Below are 20,292 nucleotides of genomic sequence, written 5' to 3' on the forward strand. Positions count from 1 at the left end.
GATCATGACAGCACAATTCTCTAGTTCCTCAGGAAGGAGGAATCATAATTTTTTTTTCACTCAGGAATTTTGAGACCTGTCTGTGGGAGCTGTTTTCCTGATAGAAATATGAATGAGCATTTGGATAGTGGACCCATAGTTCTTGAAGGGGTCCTTGGACCCCCAAGAGGTCAAGAACCTCTGGTCTGGATGATCCACAGTAGATGGATCCCTAGGATGAATGGACCCCTTCTCCTTGGCTGGGAAATGTGACTCCCACATGGCCTGGAAGGGTTGGGTAGAGATGGGGCGCCTGCCTCTATTTTCAGAGAAATGTGAGGGTGGGCTGGTTCTAGTGTTCAGACCAGAGTGTGCAAAGGGGGCTTGTGGCAATGCAAGTTCTTGGGCCTGTTCCCAGAATTCTCATTCTGTAGGTCTGAGGTGGGGCCCTGGAGTTTAAGTTTTTAACAAAGTGATTCTGCTACAAGAGCTTCAAGGCCATACTATGAAGACTGCAGGTCTGTGGGAACCAGCTTGAATTTCCATTAGCAGTGAAAGTCCCTGAGCAAGTTCCACCACACTTTGCCCTGCACACACTTAAGTACTGAAACCGCCATCGTCATGGGGGAGAGGCGGGTAGCAACCGTGAGCCTGCTGAGTGGGCATTTCCTGTGTGTAGAGGGACAGACAGAGACAGAGAGGGAGTGAGGGAGGCGGGCAGAGAGGGAAAAAGAGACAGAGACAGGAGGGAAGGAAGTGGGGAAGAGAGAGAAAGGATGAGAGAGGGAGGTTTCTCTCCCACGGCGCCAAACTGTGTCTCTCCCACTCCAAGTTGTTTCCATGCCAACCGAAACCCTCAGGCTCCAAGAAGCCCCTACACAAGGTGCCCCGTGCGTGCAGATTTCTTGAGAACCAGTTCTGACTCTGGGGCCATGGCTTTCAAAGTTTTCGGACCACGACCCCACGGTGAAGGAGAGTGTAAGCGAGCACCCAGACATGTCAAACTGAAATTTCACAAAATGACTTTCTCTTACTAACCCTGGCACACTTTGCTCTCTTTTTCCTTCCTGTTCTGTTTCCAGTTTAAGAAGGCTGCTCCAGACCTTCAGAGTTGATTTCATGACCCACCCATGCATGAACCTGACCTGAGAGCCCTGAGCAGGCTGTAAGGGAGAGGCCACGTGACGTTGTGGTTTACAGGAGACTGTGGAGCCAGAGCGACTGAACACAACACACACACACACACACACACACACACACACACACGGAGCTGGAACACCTAGGCTCCAATCTTTTAGCCCGTGTGCAACCTTGGTGAAGTCACTTCGCTTGCTGGGCCTCAGCAAGTTTTCTTCTCTCTCATGAGCATCATAATAGTACCTACTTCATCAGATTAAAGACGATTAAACATCAGTACTATTGGGCAGTGCTCCATACGGATGAGCGATCAGATTACAGGTAGCTTTCACTCTGTGCCGGGTGCTCCCAGGGCTTTATGTGCACTGTCTCTTTAAATCCCCACCAGAGCCCAGTGAGGCTGCTTTACCTTCCTGACTGTCCAGGATCAGAACTTTCTTTGAAGGACTCCAGAGAGCCTGAGGTGTTAACCTTTAAGTCAGGCCCCAAGCTGACCAAAAGATGCAGAATCACGGGTACAGTGAATAAAATACACGGATCCCTGAGCCCCGCCTCACACTTGCAGACTCACCAGCTCTGGGGAAGGGGCCAGAGAGTCTATTTTAGGAGCACTATATGACTGATCTTGTGACCAGGTGAGCTTTGGGGAACACCGTTCCCAAAGAGAAATGTTGGAAGGGACCTGCCAGGCAGAGGCTGGCTTGCAGGAGTATTGACATAGGGTGTGTGCTCACTTCCAAAGTCTTAGCCATTCTTGTCTGAATTTCCATCTGGTCGCCTGGATGGTGGTAACCACCATAACCCCCAGCGGTGGCCTGTCTAGTTCCCCGTGCTTTCCCCATGTTCCTTCTCACCTCGGAACTTTCGCGATGCTCCTTTCTCTTTTACAGAGCTGGAAACAGTGCCAGCGATTAGGTAGGGCCTTCCTAAGGATTCCAGTGTTCTTTAGTAGAGACTCTGGGTCCCCAATTCCAAAGCCCTCCACCCCACCGAGCGCATGACATTAGTACCCTGGCCAGGCACAGGGAGGGTGTCCACTTTTCTGGGGTGCTCTGTCCTTGTGGCATTTCTCAGAAGCTTAGAGGCTGGCACTTCGGGGTTAAGCAAAAGTCTCTGTGGGGGTTTTGTCCATTTTTTTCCCCTCTCTCATTGGCTCTGTGTTCAAATTTCTTTATTTTGTCTTTGTTTAGCTTGCGAGATAACAACATCTCAGACCGAGGCATCTGCAAGTTGGTTGAACATGCTCTTCGCTGTGAGCAGCTGCAGAAGTTAGCGTAAGTCAGGCTGTGGACATTGGGCCCCATGTCCCCAGACTCAGCCCAAGCCATGCCGCCTGGGCAGCAATTGTGAGCGAGTGATGGGCTGGGATGTTTGCATGGCCAGAGGGCACAGGGGACTCCTGAGGGAGCCAGTGACCCAGGGTTGGGGTGGTCACTGTCCACTATGCTTTATCTCCATGTCTCTTCTCTCTCGGAACTTTCCAGTCTTTTCAACAACAAGTTGACCGATGGCTGTGCACACTCCATGGCCAGGCTCCTTGCGTGCAAGCAGAACTTCTTGGCTTTGAGGTGAGCCTGGGGCTTCCCTACTCCTGGAGACTTTCGTCCCCACAACTGAGTCAGTTTGGTCTGGTCTCGCCCCATAATGCGCGTATGACCTCACCTCGCTGAAAACAAGGACAGTGTCTCATTCTGAACAGGGCTTCACTGATGCTGTGACCTCCCCAGCAAACTCTGGACCAATGTTGCTGAGGCTTCCTGCCCTTTGACCTTTAGCTCCCAGGACTGAAGAGGGTTTCCAGGACCTTTTTTCTTCCTTGTGTCTCAGAGTATCACTGGCTCTCTGGGGCGATCCATTCCCTGATTGGTACACTGAGCATGCGTTGGGTCGGGGTAGGAATGCAGCAGTCACTTGCCACCACAGAGGCAGACGGTTGCCAAAAAGCTCTCAGAAAGTCCCTTTATTGGTGGGTCCAGTGCTGAGCTTCCCTGGTGGCTGACACAGTAAAGAATATGCCTGCAATGCAGGAGACATGGCTCCAGTCCCTGTGTTGGAAATGTCTCCTGGAGTAGGAAATGGCTGTCTACTCCAGAATTCTTGCCTGGAAAATTCCGTGGACAGAGGAGTCTGCTACAGTCTGTGGGATCGCAAAGAGTTGGACAGGACTGAGCAACTAACACTTTCACTTTCTAGCCTGGAAAGGCTGAGTTTCTGCTGCTCCCCACCCTCTCAGCCTCAAGTGGAATCTCTTTCCCATCTGACACCATTGCATCATCCCCCCAGCTGGTCCATGGGTTGGCCTGGCTTCTTTTTCCCTTTGAGATGTTCTTGCCTCCTGGGTTTATGAGGCAGGGTTGTTGTTGTTCATTTGCTAAGCTGTGTCCAATTCTTTGTGACCCCATGGACTGCAGCACGCCAGGCTTCCCTGTCCTTCACCATCTCTTGGAGTTTGCTCAAACTCATGTCCATTGAGTCTGTGATGCCATCCAACCATCTCATCCTCTGTCACCCCCTTTTCCTCCCGCCCTCAATCTTTCCCAGCATCAGGGTCTTTTCCAGTGAGTCAGCTCTTCACATCAAGTGGCCAAAGTATTGGAGTTTCAGCTTCAAAGTGAAGAATTGCTTCCATGCATTTGGGGATGAGCTGCCATTTTAAAATTGTTGACTCAGACTCAGGCAGGCCACTGAGGCCAACACCAGAGGCACCATTCTGTACTGAGGACTCTCTTCTGCCTCCACCACCTGCTACCCTCAGCTCAGGAAGCCAAGAGCGGCTGTGGCCAGAGCTGGGCTGGTGCAACCTCCAGGGAGGGCTGTAGGGTAACAAAAGGTGCTGCTCCCAGAACTTGAAAGATCTGTGTTTTGGGTTAATATAGCATCTCAGTGAGAACACAGGACTCTGGAGCCAGACTGACCAAGGTTTGGATCCAGCATCCCTGAGACTTGAATCCTCATTAGCTGTGTGACCTTGGGTCACACAGTCACTTCTGTTTTCTGTGTCTCTGTTTTCCCTTCTATAAAATGGAGAAAGTAATTATAGCTCATAGCTCATAGGTAGTTGTGATGATTAGAAAGTGAAAGTTGCTCAGTCATGCCCAGCTCTTTCTGATGCCATGGACTGTAGGTCATGGACTTCTCCAGGCCAGAATACTGGAGTGGGTAGCCTTTCCTTTCTCCAGGGGATCTTCCCAACCCAGGGATCGAACCAGGCTCTCCTGCATTGTAGGCGAATTCTTTAACAGCTGAGCTATCAGGGAAGCCCAAGAATACTGGAGTGGGTAGCCTATTCCTTCTCCAGGGGATCTTCCCGACCCAGGAATCGAACCAGAGTCTCCTGCACTGTAGGCAGATTCTTTACCAGCTGAGCTACCAGGGAAGCCCTGTGATGATTAAGCAAGTTAATATACATAGAAAGCTGGCACAGTATCTCAGGTTCTTTCCATAGTGAACTTAGTGCCCGAGAGATGGTGGATAAATCACATAAGTTCTCAGCATGTTGATCCTGTTTGTCCAGTCCTCCAAGGAGGGATTAGATACTCAACAAATTTGCTGGGGGAAATGCCTATGGGGGGAAATTGGGGAAGGGAGCTGGAGGGGGAGGCTGGGAGAGCCGCAGGTCTGACCCTGAGGGAGGGAGAGAGGAAAGGAAGGGTTGTTAGGAGGAAGCATCATAGACCCCAGTGCAGCTTGGGGAGAAGACAGAGGCTGCTGGGGAGTCCTCCAGCCAGTGTGCCCGACAGAGGAGGCTCAGGTCTCCCAGTCCTTGGCTGGCAGCAGCCCGTGGGAAGCAGGCCTTGGGGCAGAGGGGGCACTGGACTTGCCAGCACAGCAACTGGGGCCTTTGGTTACCCAGGAAGGGCAGAGGTCTGTCAGCTTAAAGTGAATGAAACTTCTCTGAAAGATGAAACTGGCAGTATTATTCCAGGAAGCCCGGAGCTGTGGGTGAGAGTTCCGGGGACCTCCCTGAAACTCTCTGAGGTGCCCAAATTTTGCTGAAACCCCCTCCTCCACCCCTGCCCGAAGGCTTAGCAGGATCCTTTTCTTTCTTTTAGCCACCAGAGCCCCCCTACCCCTCAGGCACTTTCAAAACAGGTAGATGCCACCTGCAGCCACCATGGATGGGGCAGGCTGCGGGAGGAAAGCAGGGTCCAGCGCCCGCCCACAGTCTGAGGAGCCGGTGGAAGAGTGAGTCACTCCCTCCCTGGGAAAGCCGCCTCCCTGGACTGTTGTGGTTCCTGCTCCTACCTGTCACACTGCTTTGCAAAACAGGCCCTTCCATGCCTCTCCCTTTGCTGGTGGAAAATGAAGTCGCAGGAGCATTCAGTGAGCCCCCTGAGCTGCACCAGCACACACCGCGTCTCCAGCTGGAATTGGAGGACTGGTCCCTGTTTCTCCGTACGGGCCACACTCCCTGTGCACCCCACTCCCCAGACCCAGGTCTGGGGGAGCAGTAAGGGTCCTCCTGCCCTGCCCTCTGTCTCAGTCTCTCCTCTCTCTTCCCTTCCAGGCTAGGAAACAACCACATCACGGCTGCGGGAGCCGAGGTGCTTGCCCAGGGGCTCAGAACTAACAACTCCTTGCAGTTTTTGGGGTAGGTGGGATTCTGGGGCAGAGGGGCAGCATGCAGGGGTTGGGGGCTTGCGAGGATTTAGGAGCGGGTGAAACCAATTCTTCAGCCCCAAGATCTCTGAGACAACCCCCCAGCCCCCGCCTCCACCCCCGGCCCAGGCTGCAATGGGGAGGGAGAGCGTGGGCGGCCCTTGTTGCCTCTGCCTTGCTTTTTGCTCAATAAACAGGAAGCTCAGGATGTCAGGGTTGGGGGAGGGCAGAGCCCACGAGCAGTGGCAGGAAGCCCTCTGGTCCTCCAGAGCGCTGGAGCTGTGTTTCTTACCTTGGTCTATATGTGGGAACCACTGGGGAGCTCCTGAAGAAGGCCACTCTCTGCCCCAGGCTAATTAAATGAATTATCTACATGCAAGGTCTGGAATCAGTAATGTAAAAAAGCTCCCCAGATGATGTGCAGCTTGGGGTGAGAGCCAAGGAAAGAGCAGGAAGTAAGGAAGTTTGGACCCTGGACCTTGGATGGGAGGAGGCTGCACCAGGTCCTACAGAGCCCTGGCTTCCTGTGGGGTCATGCCAGGCAGGGGAGAGGGGTCAGACACAGGAGGGAAGGGCAGTCCGCAGACCTCAGAGCCCCCGAGTGGGGTTTTCTCTGTTTGCTGGGCAGACAGGGTTGTACCTGTCTAGTCCCCTGGAGGCTCTTTCCTGTCCTGTTTTGCCCTGGTGTAAACCAGGGTCTATTTGAAAACAAAACAAAACAAGCAAACAAACAAAAAAATGGGGATTTTAGAACCCAAGACTGTAGGAAGAATGACTTTAGGACCTGGGTGTTCCAACCCATTTTACAGGCAGGCAAGTTGCCCACCGGCTCTGTTTGAGCCCCGAGTGGGACTGTGTTGCTGGAGAGATAAGACCGTGTCCAAAATGTATCAGTAGCATCACAGGGTCTAGGAGAGGGTGGCCTCGGCCCCACTGAGCTCCTTCCTTCTTGAGATCACATCTGGGGTGTTTAGCTTTCAACACCTGTTGATGAAGGTACCTGTCTGGGCTTGGTCTTGTGCTAAAACCCCCAAGCACTCTCACGTGATACAAACTATTATGTAACTTGATTTTTTTTTTTTTCTTAACATTGTATTTTTACACATATTTTGTTCATATCACATGACCTCACTTTTAAAAAGAATAACTGCTTAGTATTCCAGTGGTTTGATGTCGTGAAGTGTTTAGTTGGTTTCATGCACACTTTAGGTTGTGGGCAGGGTTTTTGCTATTACAGTGTCGCACCCTGGAGTGCACAGTGGTGCTGGCATGGGGCCAGAGCTCATTAAGTATTCACCTTATGAGTGAAAGTGCAGCGAGCATCCCAGCCCTCTCTGCCCATGTGGGCACCTCCAGGTCCTTCGTAACTTCCCACATGGGAAATAGCCAGGTGCCAAAGTATGAGCTGGGCTCCATCTTGGAAGGGGGTGTTTCCCAATTAGGGTGGGTCTGAGGGGGAGGAGCCAGAAGATGAAGGGGGCTGGAGGCTGCGAAGGAATGGGGATGTGACAAAGGAGCAAGAGATGAAGAACCGGTGTGTGGAAGAAGAGTTCGCCTTGTTCTGGGTGGTCCTAGAGGTGGCTAGGGACTCGTGGGTGGCAGTGAGCAGAAGCAGGTCTAACCCAATGCCAGGGAAAATGTCACAACTGTGAATTGGCATTGAGAATGAGTTCCCCGTCCCTGAGACTATGCACTGGGTGGACCTCTTAACTATTTTGAAAGTCTGATTTAAAGAAACTAAAAAGTCTAATTGAAGTTTGGCCATCCCTCCAAAAAGATGGAGTCAGGCTCACTTTGCTGGGACCTGAGTCCCCCTGAGGCCTTTCTGGGACTGGGGAGTCCTGCCCCTCTGCCTGGGGCTGCAGAGAGGAGGGGCATGTGTCTCGAACACAAAGCAGGTTCTCACTGACACTGTTTACTCTGTTGAAACTTTCAGGTTCTGGGGCAACCAGGTGGGTGACGAGGGGGCCCAGGCCTTGGCTGCAGCCTTGGGTGATCACCAGAGCTTGAGGTGGCTCAGGTAAGCCTCAGAGTTCGTCCCGCAGTTGGTGGGGGAAGCCAGTGTGAGGAGGGAGGAGCTTGGGCCAGTTATGAAGGTCTGTGAACTTTATTTTCACCCGCTGTGTTAGACAATGGGATGAGAAGGAAAGAGCACTGGAGTTGAAGTCAGGACACCTGAGTCTTTCTGGGTGTCTTTGGATCCCTTTTCCTCTCAGGGGTCTTGTTTCCAGTCTGTACTCAGAAGATCTTGGGCTAGATAGGATAGTTTAGTTGCTCAGTTGTCTCCTACTGTTTTTGATCCCGTGGACTGTAGTCCGCCAGGCTCCTCTGACCATGGGATTCTCCAGGCAAGAATACTGGAATGGGTTGCCATTTCCTCCTCCAGGGGATTTTCCCAACCCAGGAATTGAACCTGGGTCTCCCACACCTCCTGTGTCTCCTGCATTGCAGGCGGATTCTTTATCCACGGAGCCATTGGGGAAGCCCTGAATCAGATACACTTTTTAAAGATCATTTTTTAATTTAGACTGTCCTGGATCTTTGTTGCTTTTCTCTAGTGTAAAGAGCGGGTGCTGCTCTCTAGTTGCAGTGCGTGGGCTTCTCGTTGCGGTGGCTTCTCTTGTCGTGGAGCACGGGCTCTAGGGCACATGGGCTTCAGTAGTTGCTGCACGTGGGCTCAGTGGTTGTGGCTCCCGGGTTCTAGAGCGCAACCTCAGTAGTGGCACAAGGGCATATGGGATCTCCCTAGACCAGGCATTGAACCCGTGTCTCCTGCATTGGCTGGTGAAGTCGTTAGCACTGAGCCACCAGGGAAGCCCTGGATCAGCTACACTTTATCTCCAGAGTCAATTCCAGTCTGATAGTGGGAGATGCTTATTCTAAAAAACTGCTTCTGGACTTAATGAAAAAGAGCCCTGTAAACGATTAGTCTGAAATGGAGCAGGCCAGGACTTGTGGCAATGTGTGCCATGCATTTTGCCCTTCTTGAGTTATCTTTGAAGTCCCTCACTGCTCTGACATATTTTTGTTTTTTGACGACATCCAGCCTGGTGGGGAACAACATTGGCAGCGTGGGTGCTCAAGCCTTAGCATTGATGTTGGAAAAGAATATGGCCCTGGAAGAACTCTGGTGAGTTTAGGGGATTCATCTCTCTAGGGAGGCAGACACTAGCCTTTTTTCATTCTCTGGCCTCATCTGTGGAAGCTGATGTGTGTGTAAGACCAAGATGGATGACTGCGTGATTGGGTGATTGTGTTTGTCTTTGTCCTAAGTGGCATGAAGCTGATAGAGCCCGGCTAATTCTTTTCATTGAATTTTTCAAGCCAATATGATTGGTTTGTTGGTTTGTGTGCTTCCTCCATGGCTTATAATGGTTCAGAGCACAGAGTCTGGAATCCAGCAGGCTGAGCTTCAAGTCCTGCTGTGATCTTAAGCAAGTTAAGTAACAGGCTCTGAATCTCAGGCTTCTTACCTGTAAAATGAGAGTATGGATGCTTTCAACTATTAAATACTTCTGTAAGAATTTAATGAGATAACACCTGTAAGTAGCTTCGTACAGTGTCTGGCATATGTGGAAGCGCTCCATAAATGTGAAATTGTAATAGGATAGTGTCTCAACAGACATGAACTTGAGCAAACTCCAGGAGATAGTGAAGGACAGGGAAGCCTGGCATGCTGCAGTCCATGGGGTCGTAGAGAGTCAGACCCGACTTAGCAACTGATCAACAGCAGATATTTCTACTACTCTTGCTGCTACTGCTACAATGATTGCTGCTGCTGCTGCTACTAGTGTTTTGTTGTTTCAATGTGAATGTGAGTGCCTAAGAACGCTGGATATGAGAGTCAGGGTCATGGGCAAGGCGGAGTAGTTTGGGGGAGGTTAAAAGATGAGCCATAAATCATATTTATCCTGATTCCAAGCTTTCCATCCTTTAGATGCCACTAGTCTAGGCTTCTTATGACATATTCTGGGCAGTTCCAAATTGTATCAAGGAGATAAAATGCTGAATGTTTGATTTTTTTTCCAGGAAGCATAAAGGTACTGAAACCTATTGAGCACTGCCACAAAATGGATATTGCTGATGGTCCTTGACTGTCAGTAGGGCTCACTAGCTTGGCCAATGTACCATTGAGTATATCCTGATTAGCTTGGAAATCCTTGTTAGGGAATTGCCTCACTGCAAATGTATTGGTTATGACTACATTAGGTTGTATGAGATGGAAAACCTCCATCTAAAGTGACTTAAATCAGTAAAGAATTGACTTTTTTAAAAAATGTACATGCAGTTTGAACGTAGGCAGCATACGGCTGTTACGGCAGCTACATATGGCCAGCGGGAATCTGGACTCTCTCATTTTGATCTGTTACATCCTCAGCATGTGGCTTTGTTCTCATGGTTGGTTGCCTCGTGGTTACAAGGTGGCTGCTGCAGCACCTGCAGCACTCCTGTATTTCAGTTTCAGCCTCTGTATCTAGGAAGGGCAACAGCCTGGGTCTCTCCACTTTAAAAAGCATTCAGAGTCCCCATCTGTCAACCTGTCCTTATGTGTTGACGGCCATGTGGATGTCCCTTAGCCGACTCTGGCTGTGGTGGAGAGTGGGAAGTGTAGTTCTTTCACCAAGCACATGGCTGCTCCAAATGAAATTAAGCTTCCATTAAGAAGAAAGAAGCAGAAAATGGATCTTGAGTCACTATGACATAAGGGAACTTCTGTGGAGGAGCCCTGGGGCAAATTCTCTCCCAGAGATGTCCCAGAAATTGAGGACCCTTACACTTTGCTTGACCTGTTTTTACTTTATTGGTTTTCAGATGTTGGATATTCTTAATTGGCGGGGGTGGGGCACATGGGTTCATCTTTATTGGCATCATCTTATATAATAAATGTTGCCAGTCAACTGGGTTTTCTCTTTTATTCTTGCCAGCCTGGAGGAGAACCACGTCCAGGATGAAGGTGTGTGTTTCCTCGCCAAAGGACTTGCAAGAAACTCAAGTCTGAAAGTCCTGAAGTAAGGAATCTCTAAGCAAGAGCTAGACAGTAATGATCGCCCTTGAGAGGGGATGTTTCTGAGTAAGAAATCTGGGTGGTTTCCCAGCCTGGCTAATTCACACAAGGTGGCCCCCTAGAAAACAATCTTTCGGGGTCCTCCCAAATGCAGGCAGGGGGTAGTGAAGTGAAGCTAGGGAGGGAGAGTAACCAGAAAAGGGTGTCATCAAGCTGGTGATCACTGGGGACCACTGGGGTGCAATCCTGTGGGCACGAGGCAACAGGGGTATTTATCTACCAACTGTCTCTCCTTCATGTATTGAGGCATACTTGTGAGGATATTTGTTTTCCGGTGCTTCTGGCTTGCCCTGACCATGGTTAAGCATGCTCTGGGGGTCCACAGAAAGATCTCCTACAGAGGGTGGCAGTCTCCCCAGGAAGCAGCCCTCAGAGTTAGAGGTGAGAGCTGAGGGAATACGGGTGGGCTGCCCACAGCATCTGCTCTGTGGCTTATAGGACATGCCCTTTTGCCTCTCCAGGGGTCTTCCCTTACTCAGACAGGAGATTTCTGATGGTCATCTCCAGTGGTTCCTCTTGGTGTGTGATTAATATATAGACAGGCATTTTTTGCTTTTATTCATATGTGCATGCATCCATTTATATATTGATCCAAGAAATGTTTCTGGAACACCCACTCTGTGCCAAGCTCTGTTTGAGGCGCTGAGGATAGAGGGATAAAAAGGCCCTGCTCACACAGCTCTTAAATTTGAATAGGAGACACAGATAATGAGCAAGTAAACAAATACATTTATCTTAGTAATATGCTCTCTCAAGAGAATTCAAGAGAGAGATGACAGGAGAGGACAAGGTAGCTGCTGCTGGGCAGGGCCTCTGAGAAGGTGACATAGGACTTGAAACCTGAATAATAAGAAGGGGCCTGCCATGCTGAGATCTTAGGGATATGCATTCTAGGTGGGCAGAACAGCAAGTGCAAAGGCCCTGTGGCAGAAACAGGCTTGGTGGTTTTGAGAACGGAAGGAGGACCTGTGAGGTTGGACTATAGTGGATGGTGGAGTGAGGCAGAGATGGGAGGAGCCGGCCACAGCAGCCTTAGAGCCCTGGGAAAGAGCTCAGAGTTTATTCTGAGGGTGTTGAGGAGCCTTCGGGGGGTTTTAATGAGGGCAGTCGTGTAATCTGATTCATATCATCCAAAGATCATGCTTGTTGCTTTGTGCAGAACAGGTGCAGGGAAGGTAAGATGGAAGCAGAGAGATCAGCCCGGAGACCCCTGCAGTCTTCCAGGCCAGAGATGGAGCCTGGGTCAGGGTGAGGGAGGGAAGCAGGGCACAGGAGCTTGGGAAGCTCCCTTGGGGGACCGGGGGAGTGGTGGCAGGACCACTGGTGGTGAACTCGGTGGGCAGAGACGCATGGCACAGGGAGAGGGATGGCAGATGTGAGCAGGAGCCCGGCCAGTGGTCACCACAGGCTCATGGGACACCACACCAGCCATGCTGCCAAAGGTCTCATTTCCCAGGGACATCAGGGCACCAACAGATGGCTCCTTTCTCTAGAGGAGAATGGCCCCTGCCCTGGCAGACATGGCCCGGGGGAAACACTCGCCTCCCGAGACAGGCAGACAGCTGCCTCTGGGAGGGCGGCTGCTTCGCTGCCAGCCTGCCATCCACTCTGGCAGCTCTTGTTTGTGTTGTTCCACAGGGGCTAGGAAATTGCCAAATGTTTTGGGAAAACACTTCCACTCATCACGTGGGTGACGCTGGGGCTCGGGGGGCCCAGGTGAAACCTGGGTTTATCTGAGCTGGATGCCAGGCTTTGCACACGGTGAGGGGCCCTTGGCAATACCTGGTTGATGATTGACCAGGTGCAGATGAGGCAAACTTGTCCTCCGTCACTGTCACAGACTTACCCTGGTTGACCCCCACAGGTGGCAGGCAATGGCAGCCGCTAGGCCCCACGCTGCCTCGGTGGGAGTCTTATAATTCAGTAACGCTAAACTGTATCCTCCTCCACTGTTTCCCCATAAAAATTGAGCTTCTCACTGATCTTAAAAAAAGAAAAGCAAAGCCTACATCCTTCTTCTTCTAGGCATAATCTCTGCCAAGCGTTGGTTAAGAGCACAGGTTCTGGAACCTAATGGCTGGGGTTTGGCCCCAGCTCCACCATTACCAACTGTTCCTACTTGGACTGGTAACTCAGTTGCCTCAAGTGTAGACAGGGTAATAATTGAACCCTCCTCACAGGGTTCCGAGCATGCACAGAGGTGATGTAGGTTATGAGCGGTGCATAGTAAGAGCTCAACAGATATTGGCTGATGTTATTATTAGCCCTGCCTTAGGTCAGTGTCTCGGAAGTGCCTTCCCCCTCAGAAGTCGAGGGGGAAGCCAGGTAGTGCAGATTATCTGGAAGAACAGCTATGAGCAAGAAGATGGGGCAGGGACCCTTGAGCTCTCTGTGCGATACAGCAGCGTCTTGCTAGCTGTCTGTTTAGTTCTTGTACTCCATAGTTGCTTTAACAATGCTGTGTAAGTCTCTGCTGTACAACAGTGTGAGTCAGCTGTTTGTATACAGGGCTTCCCTGGTAGCTCAGCTGGTAAAGAATCTACCTGCAATGCAGGAGACCTGGGTTTGATCCCTGGGTTGGGAAGATCCCCTGGAGGAGGGCATGGCAACCCACTCCTGTGTTCTTGCCTGGAGAATCCCCCTGGACAGAGGAGCCTGGTGGGCTGCAGTCCATGGGGTCACAAAGAGTCAGACATGACTGAACAACTAAGCCCAGCACAGCATGTGAAGCTGCTCAGTCGTGTCCACCTCTTTGCGACCCCAGGGACTGTAGCCTGCTAGGCTCCTCCGTCCACGGGATTCTCCAGGCAAGAATACTGGAGTGGGTTGCCATTTTGTACTCCAGGGGAAACTTTCCAACACAGGGATTGAACCCAGGTCTCCCGAACTGCAGGTAGGCTTTTTACCAACTGAGCCACCAGGGGCTCCACAGCATAGCCTATGTATACATATAGTTCCCCTCCCCTTGAGCCTCCCTCCGCTCCCCAATCCCACCCCTCTAGGTCATCACAGAGCCCTGAGCTAAGCTCCCTGTGCTATATACCAGCTTCCCACTTAGCCATCTGTTTAATTCTTATACTTCATGAGGTGGGTACTCTTTTAGGTCCCTTCTACAGGTGAGGAAATTGGGACTCATCTGCTTGAAATGAAAAAAAGTAGTAGTGTAAGGTGGATTTGAGCCCTGGCACTAAAATGCATGTATTTTTATTCCTGTGTTAGCTCCTTCCTAAGAGAGCAACTACTTAATACCCATCTGGTGAATGGAGGAGAGAGGGGTACATTTCACTTTGTGGATGAATTCATTGGGAATCTCAGACAGGAAAGGGACATGCTGAAAGGGCAGGTGGGCTTCAGGAGTCCAGCTCCCAAAGTCTCCTTTAATTGAATAGACTAGCCCAAAACCAAGCATCCTCAAAGTTCACCATTCTGTCTTCCTCTCTAGGCTGTCTAACAACCACATCAGCTCCCTAGGGGCAGAGGCCCTCCTGTGGGCCCTTGAAAAGAATGACACCATTCTGGAAGTCTGGTAAGATCCTGGGCAGGCCTCTTTAACCTCTCTGAGCCTCAGTTTTCCAACGTATAACTTGAGGTGAAGGGAGAGAGGAACTTTAGAATTTCTAAGATCCCTTATGGCTCAGACCTCTAGTCCTGTTCTGCATGGGATGAATCTGGTTCCCTGGGAAAAATGTCTTGTTGTTTTTAAGCAGGGACCAACTGTCTCGTTTTTAAATTGTGTTTGTTCAGAAACATCTCTGTTCTTGGCAATCGTGTGGGATTGGCAGTGTGGTTAAAAAGGGAAACAGAAAGGAACTCCGTTCCTGCCCCCCACCGGCCATTACATCTGACTTCATGGGTCAGGGCAGCTGTATGAGACTCTCTGCAGTTTTAGGTGGATGTTACACAGTGTTTCCAAGCCTTTTGTTTGTAACAAAAAGCCATGTTCCTTCATGTATTTGAAAAAGGTATTGCATCACAACTTCAAAGATTTCTCCTTCTTCTTCCCAGGGATCTATTTATCGCTCAGATAATAGAAAGATTTCCCCTGATTTAACATTTTATGAGTGAATGTCGCTATATATGTTTCAGGCACTGAGCTAGAAATCAATATTTAAAAATGAAGACATTTCCCTACAGTCTTTCAGAGGTTTCTCAAAAAAGCTGGCAACCCTGGGCCCTGATTTAGAATGGCAGTAATTAAGCAGAGTAGAGACAAGCTGACCCCATTCAGCCAGGTAGACCTTCTCAGGCTCACCCCAACCCCATTGAGTTGATTGTCTCAGGCCAGTCCCCTTTGGCTGCTGTATAGTACATGCCTCATCCCCGAGAGCTCCTGAACCCTGCTTTAAATATGCAGATTTGTCCCTCTCTGAAAAAGCAGATCAAGGCAGTAGCAACTGTAGCTATCAAATGATGAAGTTAAAAATAAAGGCTTCTAAAAATCTGTCCTGCGATAGAGAGATTTTCTTTTCTATGCAATTGTGTAATCCCTCTAGGCTGTGAGGGCCTCGATCTTGGGTAGAGAGTGGATTTTTTTTTTTTTTTTAAACCATTGCACAATTCTGAGAAATGTCACATTCTGTGTCCAGGGGGAGCAAACCGACATCAGGTTGGTATTTTAAGGGTTCTGATGTTACTGGCAGAGCTTGGGAGGACATTGGGACTTGCTCATTGCATTCTTGACAGCTTCTGCTGTTGCCTTAAAAAGAATGGCCGGCCTTGAAGAGTCAGGGCTGGCTGGGCCCAGTGTGGACTCTGCAGAGTCATGGAGGCTTGTTAATTCATGCACGGTGATTCATGAGCTGCCCTGGCTGACAGAGGGTAAAACCTGCACAGACAGCTCTCCCAGGAGAGCTGCAGCTGGGAGGTGGTGGGGGTGGGGGTGGGGAGGGGCAGGCCATCCAGGCACAGGTTTACAAAGCAGCATCTTCCTGATCTAAAGCACAGCTTTGGTCCAGTCCTCACTCAAATCTCTCTTTGCTTTATCCCCTTCAGGCTCCGAGGAAACACTTTCTCTCCGGAGGAAATTGAGAAACTCAGCCACCAGGATACCAGACTCTTGCTCTGATGTTTCCAGGCCAGTGTTCAGCTCAGTGTGTTTGGGAGGAAGCCATTGGTTTGGATCCCAGGATGGGACGACATCTGAGCACAGCCCACTCAGATGGAACCTGGATCTGCCCAGGGCCAACCCAATAGGTCACCTTTGTTCTGGCACAGGAAAGCACATCAGTGCCCTGTGGAGTAGACTTCACTGAATCCCAACTTTGCCATCAACTTCTTGCCAAGATTCAATCCTGGGATGTTGAAGAGGGGCAGCCTGCCTGTACAGGATGGGGCTGGTCTCAAGTCAAGCTGACATGCGTCAGGGAGGCCCATGGATGCCACTGAGTATTTATGGGTGTGGAGAGCTCCCCACGAGGAGGGATGCTCGGGAAGTAACTGTTTGCTTTGTCTTAGCTCATGGTCATCCATCAGGTTGAGTGGTTCGTCCACTCATCCTGGACCCTACACATGGCACTTCCTCTGTGGTTGAGATTCGGAATGTAGGCATTCTCACCTTTGATCTTTCCCTTGTACCCTGGCCCTGCTCCCACCCTCCCATCCGCCTCAACCCTCCCCCCATCCAGGGTGGGAGGGGCTACAACTCACCCTGCTCTCCTTCTGGTACTTAGGACAGTATTGAAAGGGGACAGGTGACATACATGTGTTCCTCAAGACATTCTAGAGTTTCAAGAAAAATATGACTGCCCAGCAACTGGACTTTTATTTCCAGTGAAATCAATTACTCTTCAGTTAAACCTTTGGGAACAACTCCATATCCAAATGCAACTTTTAAAACTAACCTAGGCCAGAATTTTGAACAGCCCCACCAGGTCTCTGAAGCCTGTGAACTGAACTCTGGCAGCAGACTTCCAAAATATATTCATAAGAGATGGTTTGGTTTTGTTTGTGCCAGGCCACTTTAGGATATAAAGTTATAGATCAAAAGTTTACAGGGCAAAATCAAAGGCCCTTCCTTACAAAACAAATGTTTTTCTCTGAATTTTTCAGAAGCTTCTGTAAACTGTCAGGTACTGTGCAAGTGTTATTATTTCAAGACTGTTATTTGTGAAAAACTGGTTAATGTTTATAAACCACTTTGTTTTATTCTCCCTAGTTCATGATTTTATAAAAAAAAAAATGACCATGAATGTTATGCTGTAAATAATCACAGAAGATAAAACTATTGAGTCACCAGAACTATCTTCATTGTGACCAAACACAATGAAGTATTTAAAAATACTCTGAACATTATCACATATTAAAGCACAATATTCTCCCTGAAGGGAGGAGACATGATGTTTCAACCAGATAATTGATTGCTTAAGGCACAAGCAGTGTTTAGAAATAGCCTCGCAATCAAAACACATTTGGCTTCAGTTTAGAGAAGTCTAGCCCAGCGTGGAGTTGTAAGTTATAGAGGAACCTCAGTGTCCCGGCAGAAACACAGATGAGAGAGACGCAAGCAGGCCCCTGGGCCTCCCTCCATTCTCTCCAAGTGTCTCCAGGGGAGAAGGATGGAGAAGACTGGGGAACAGTTCTCTGCAAGCAGCCTCGTGGGTAGGCCTTGGTGAAATAATTCTTAGCTGAATTTAATTAGCAAGGACTCAGGTGGCTGCTCATCAAGGTGGAATCGGCTTCCTTGAATGGTTTCCTGTGTGTCTGGTTGGTTAAATACTGTGGCATCTCCCTGGGCGCCTCCCCAGTAAGGGCATGTGTGTGGGTTCTCTTCATTTGTTTGAATTTATTTTATTGAGGTATGGTTGATTTACAGCGTTGTGTTAATTTCTATACAGCTGAATGATTCTGTTATACATATGTGTACATACTCTTTTTCCATTATGCTTTTTCACAGGATAAACTACTCATAGTTCCTTGTGCTATACATTAGGACTTTTTTATGTATCCATTCAATATATAATACATTTGCTAACCTCATAATACATTTGCTAGCCTCAATCTCTTACTCCATCCCTGCCCCACCCTCTGCCCACTTGCCAACCACAAGTCTGGTCTCTGTGTCCTTTGTCTGTTTATGTTTTGTAGATATGTTCCTTTGTGTTACATTCTAGATTCCATTAATAAGTGATATCATATGGTATTTGTCTTTCTGACTTACTATGATAATTTCTAGATCCATCCATGTTGCTGCAAATGGCATTATTTCATTCTTTGTTATGGCTAATATTCCACTGTGTATATATATCACATTTTCTTTATCCATTCATCTGTCAATGGACACTGAGGTTGTTCCCTCATCTTGACTATTGTTCACAGTGCTGCTGTGAACATAGAGGTGGGTTCTCTTCGTTGGTGGCATCAGGTTTTGCCCAGACCATTCTTTCGAATAGAGAAGGTCAGGAGGAAGATGGAGGGAGTCTGCTTTCTCAGAGGATTAGACAGAGCAGCCTGTTTGCATGTCACCATCTTGGATTACAGATTCATCTGAACAAAACAGACAGACACCATGCCTATCCTCTAGGTACTGATGGGGAGGGGAAAGGGAGAGGCAGGCGGAAAACAAATAAGCTGGAAAATATGTAAAAGAAGGTTTACTGTGGCAAGTGTGAGGGAAGAGGTTCAGGATACAGGGAACCCTTCAGATTGGGGGTTTGGTCAGAGACAGGCCCTGTGAGGAGGTGACAGGTAAGGTGACAGGCCCCCAGATAAGAAGAAACTGGCTATGCAAAGAGGGAAGGGGTCAGGGGGAGCATTCCAGTCACAGGGAACAAGCCGTACAAAGACCCTGTCATGGGAGACAGCTTGTAGTGTGGTAGGCTGAATAATGCCCCTCCCCCAATGCTGCTGCTGCTGCTGCTGCTAAGTCGCCTCAGTCGTGTCCGACTCTGTGTGACCCCATAGATGGCAGCCCACCAGGCTCCCCCGTCCCTGGGATTCTCCAGGCAAGAACACTGGAGTGGGTTGCCATTTCCTTCTCCAGTGCATGAAAGTGAAAAGTGAAAGTGAAGTCGCTCAGTTGTGTCTGACTCTGAGTGACCCCATGGACTGCAGCCTACCAGGCTCCTCTGTCCATGGGATTTGCCAGGCAAGAGTACTGGAGTGGGGTGCCATTGCCTTCTCCGCCTCCCCCAATAGCCAGGTCCTAATCCCCAGAACCTGAAAATGTTGCTTTATGTGGCAAAGGGACTTTAAAAATGTCATTAAGTTACAGATCTTGAGATAGAGTGATTATCCTGGATTATCTGGCTAGGCCCTAGATGCATCCGCAAGTGTCTTCATATGACACGCAAAGGCAGACTTGACCCAGAAGAAGGCAAGGTGACCACTGAAGGAAGATGCTATACTGCTGGCTTTGAAGATGGAGGAAAGGGCCTCATGGGCCAAGGATTGCAGCTCAAGAAGCTGGAAAAGACAAGAGTGAGTAAGTGAAAGTGTTAGTCATTCAGTCATGTCCAACTCTTTGTGACCCCATGAACGGTAGCCCGCCAGGCTCCTCTGTCCATGGAATTCTCCAGGCAAGAATACTGGAGTGGGTAGCCATTCCCTTCTCCAGGGGATCTTCCTGACCCAGGGATCGAACCCTGGTCTCCTGCTTTGCAGGCAGATTCTTTACCATCTGAGCCACCAGGGAAGCTCCTAGGAAAAGACAAGGACACACATTTCCCCCCAGAACCTCTGAAGGGAGTGTGGTCGTGCAGCCACCTTGGTTCTAGCCCCATTTTGAACTTCTGACCTCCAGGATTGGTGGTGGTGGTTTAGTCGCTAAGTCTTGTCCGCCGCTTGTGATCTTGTGGACTGTAGCCTGCCAGGCTCCTCTGTCCATGGGATTCTCCAGGCAAGAATACTGGAGTGGGTTGCCATTTCCTTCTCCAGGGCATCTTCCTGACCCAGGAATTGAACCCAGGTCTCCTGCATTGCAGGCAGATGATTTACCAACTGAGCTATGTGACCTCCAGGATTAAACAGAGTTAATTTGTGTCTTCTTTTTAAAGACTGATATTTTTTTTTGCCTGTACTGGGTCTTCATTGCGGGACATGGGCTTTCTCTAGTTGTGGCGAGCGGGGGTTACTCTCTGTTTTAGTGTGTGGGCTTCTCATTGTGGTGGTCTCTCTTGTTGCAGAGCACGGGCTCTAGGGAGCACAGGCTCAGTACTGGTATGCAGGCTTAGTTGCCCTGTGGCATGTGGGATTCTCCACCAGGGTTTGAACTTGTGTCCCTGCATTGGAAAGCAAATTCTTAACCACTGGACCACGTGTGTGTTAGTCACTCAGTCGTGTCTGCCTCTTTGCAGCCCTATGGACTATAGTTCGCCAGGTTCCTCTGTCCATGGAATTCTTCAGGCAAGAATGCTGAAGTGGGTTGCCATTCCCTTCTCCAGGGAATCTTCCCAACCCAAGGATTGAACTCCAATCTTCTGTACTACAGGCAGATTCTTTACTGTCTGAGCCACCAGGGAAGCCGTCTGGACTGAGGGAAGTCCAGTTTTTGTCATTTTGAAGCCACCAAGTTTGGG

The 20,292-nt window shown here is 49.5% G+C and overlaps 1 protein-coding gene across 3 annotated transcripts in view; it reads left to right on the forward strand.

Annotated features, from left to right (window-relative positions):
• The window catches only part of NOD2 (nucleotide binding oligomerization domain containing 2), a 34,108-nt gene extending 16,350 nt beyond the window's left edge, over positions 1-17,758 (forward strand). Inside the window, exons 6-13 of one of the 3 annotated variants that reach the window (XM_086349489.1) lie at positions 2,307-2,390; positions 2,601-2,684; positions 5,624-5,707; positions 7,652-7,735; positions 8,762-8,845; positions 10,641-10,724; positions 14,223-14,306; positions 15,773-17,758. In XM_086349489.1, coding sequence (XP_086205615.1) covers positions 2,307-2,390; positions 2,601-2,684; positions 5,624-5,707; positions 7,652-7,735; positions 8,762-8,845; positions 10,641-10,724; positions 14,223-14,306; positions 15,773-15,845 — 661 coding nt within the window. In that variant the 3' untranslated portion in view covers positions 15,846-17,758. The remainder of the gene's footprint in view (positions 1-2,306; positions 2,391-2,600; positions 2,685-5,623; positions 5,708-7,651; positions 7,736-8,761; positions 8,846-10,640; positions 10,725-14,222; positions 14,307-15,772) is intronic. The other 2 variants (XM_086349490.1, XM_086349492.1) reach the window with 2 other exon arrangements.
• Positions 17,759-20,292: the final 2,534 nt, after the last annotated feature.

This window comes from Bos grunniens, chromosome 18 (assembly GCF_055505025.1).
Source record: "Bos grunniens cultivar Pamir isolate PY7600 chromosome 18, Bosgru_T2T1.0, whole genome shotgun sequence".
Taxonomy (NCBI): Eukaryota; Metazoa; Chordata; class Mammalia; order Artiodactyla; family Bovidae; genus Bos; species Bos grunniens.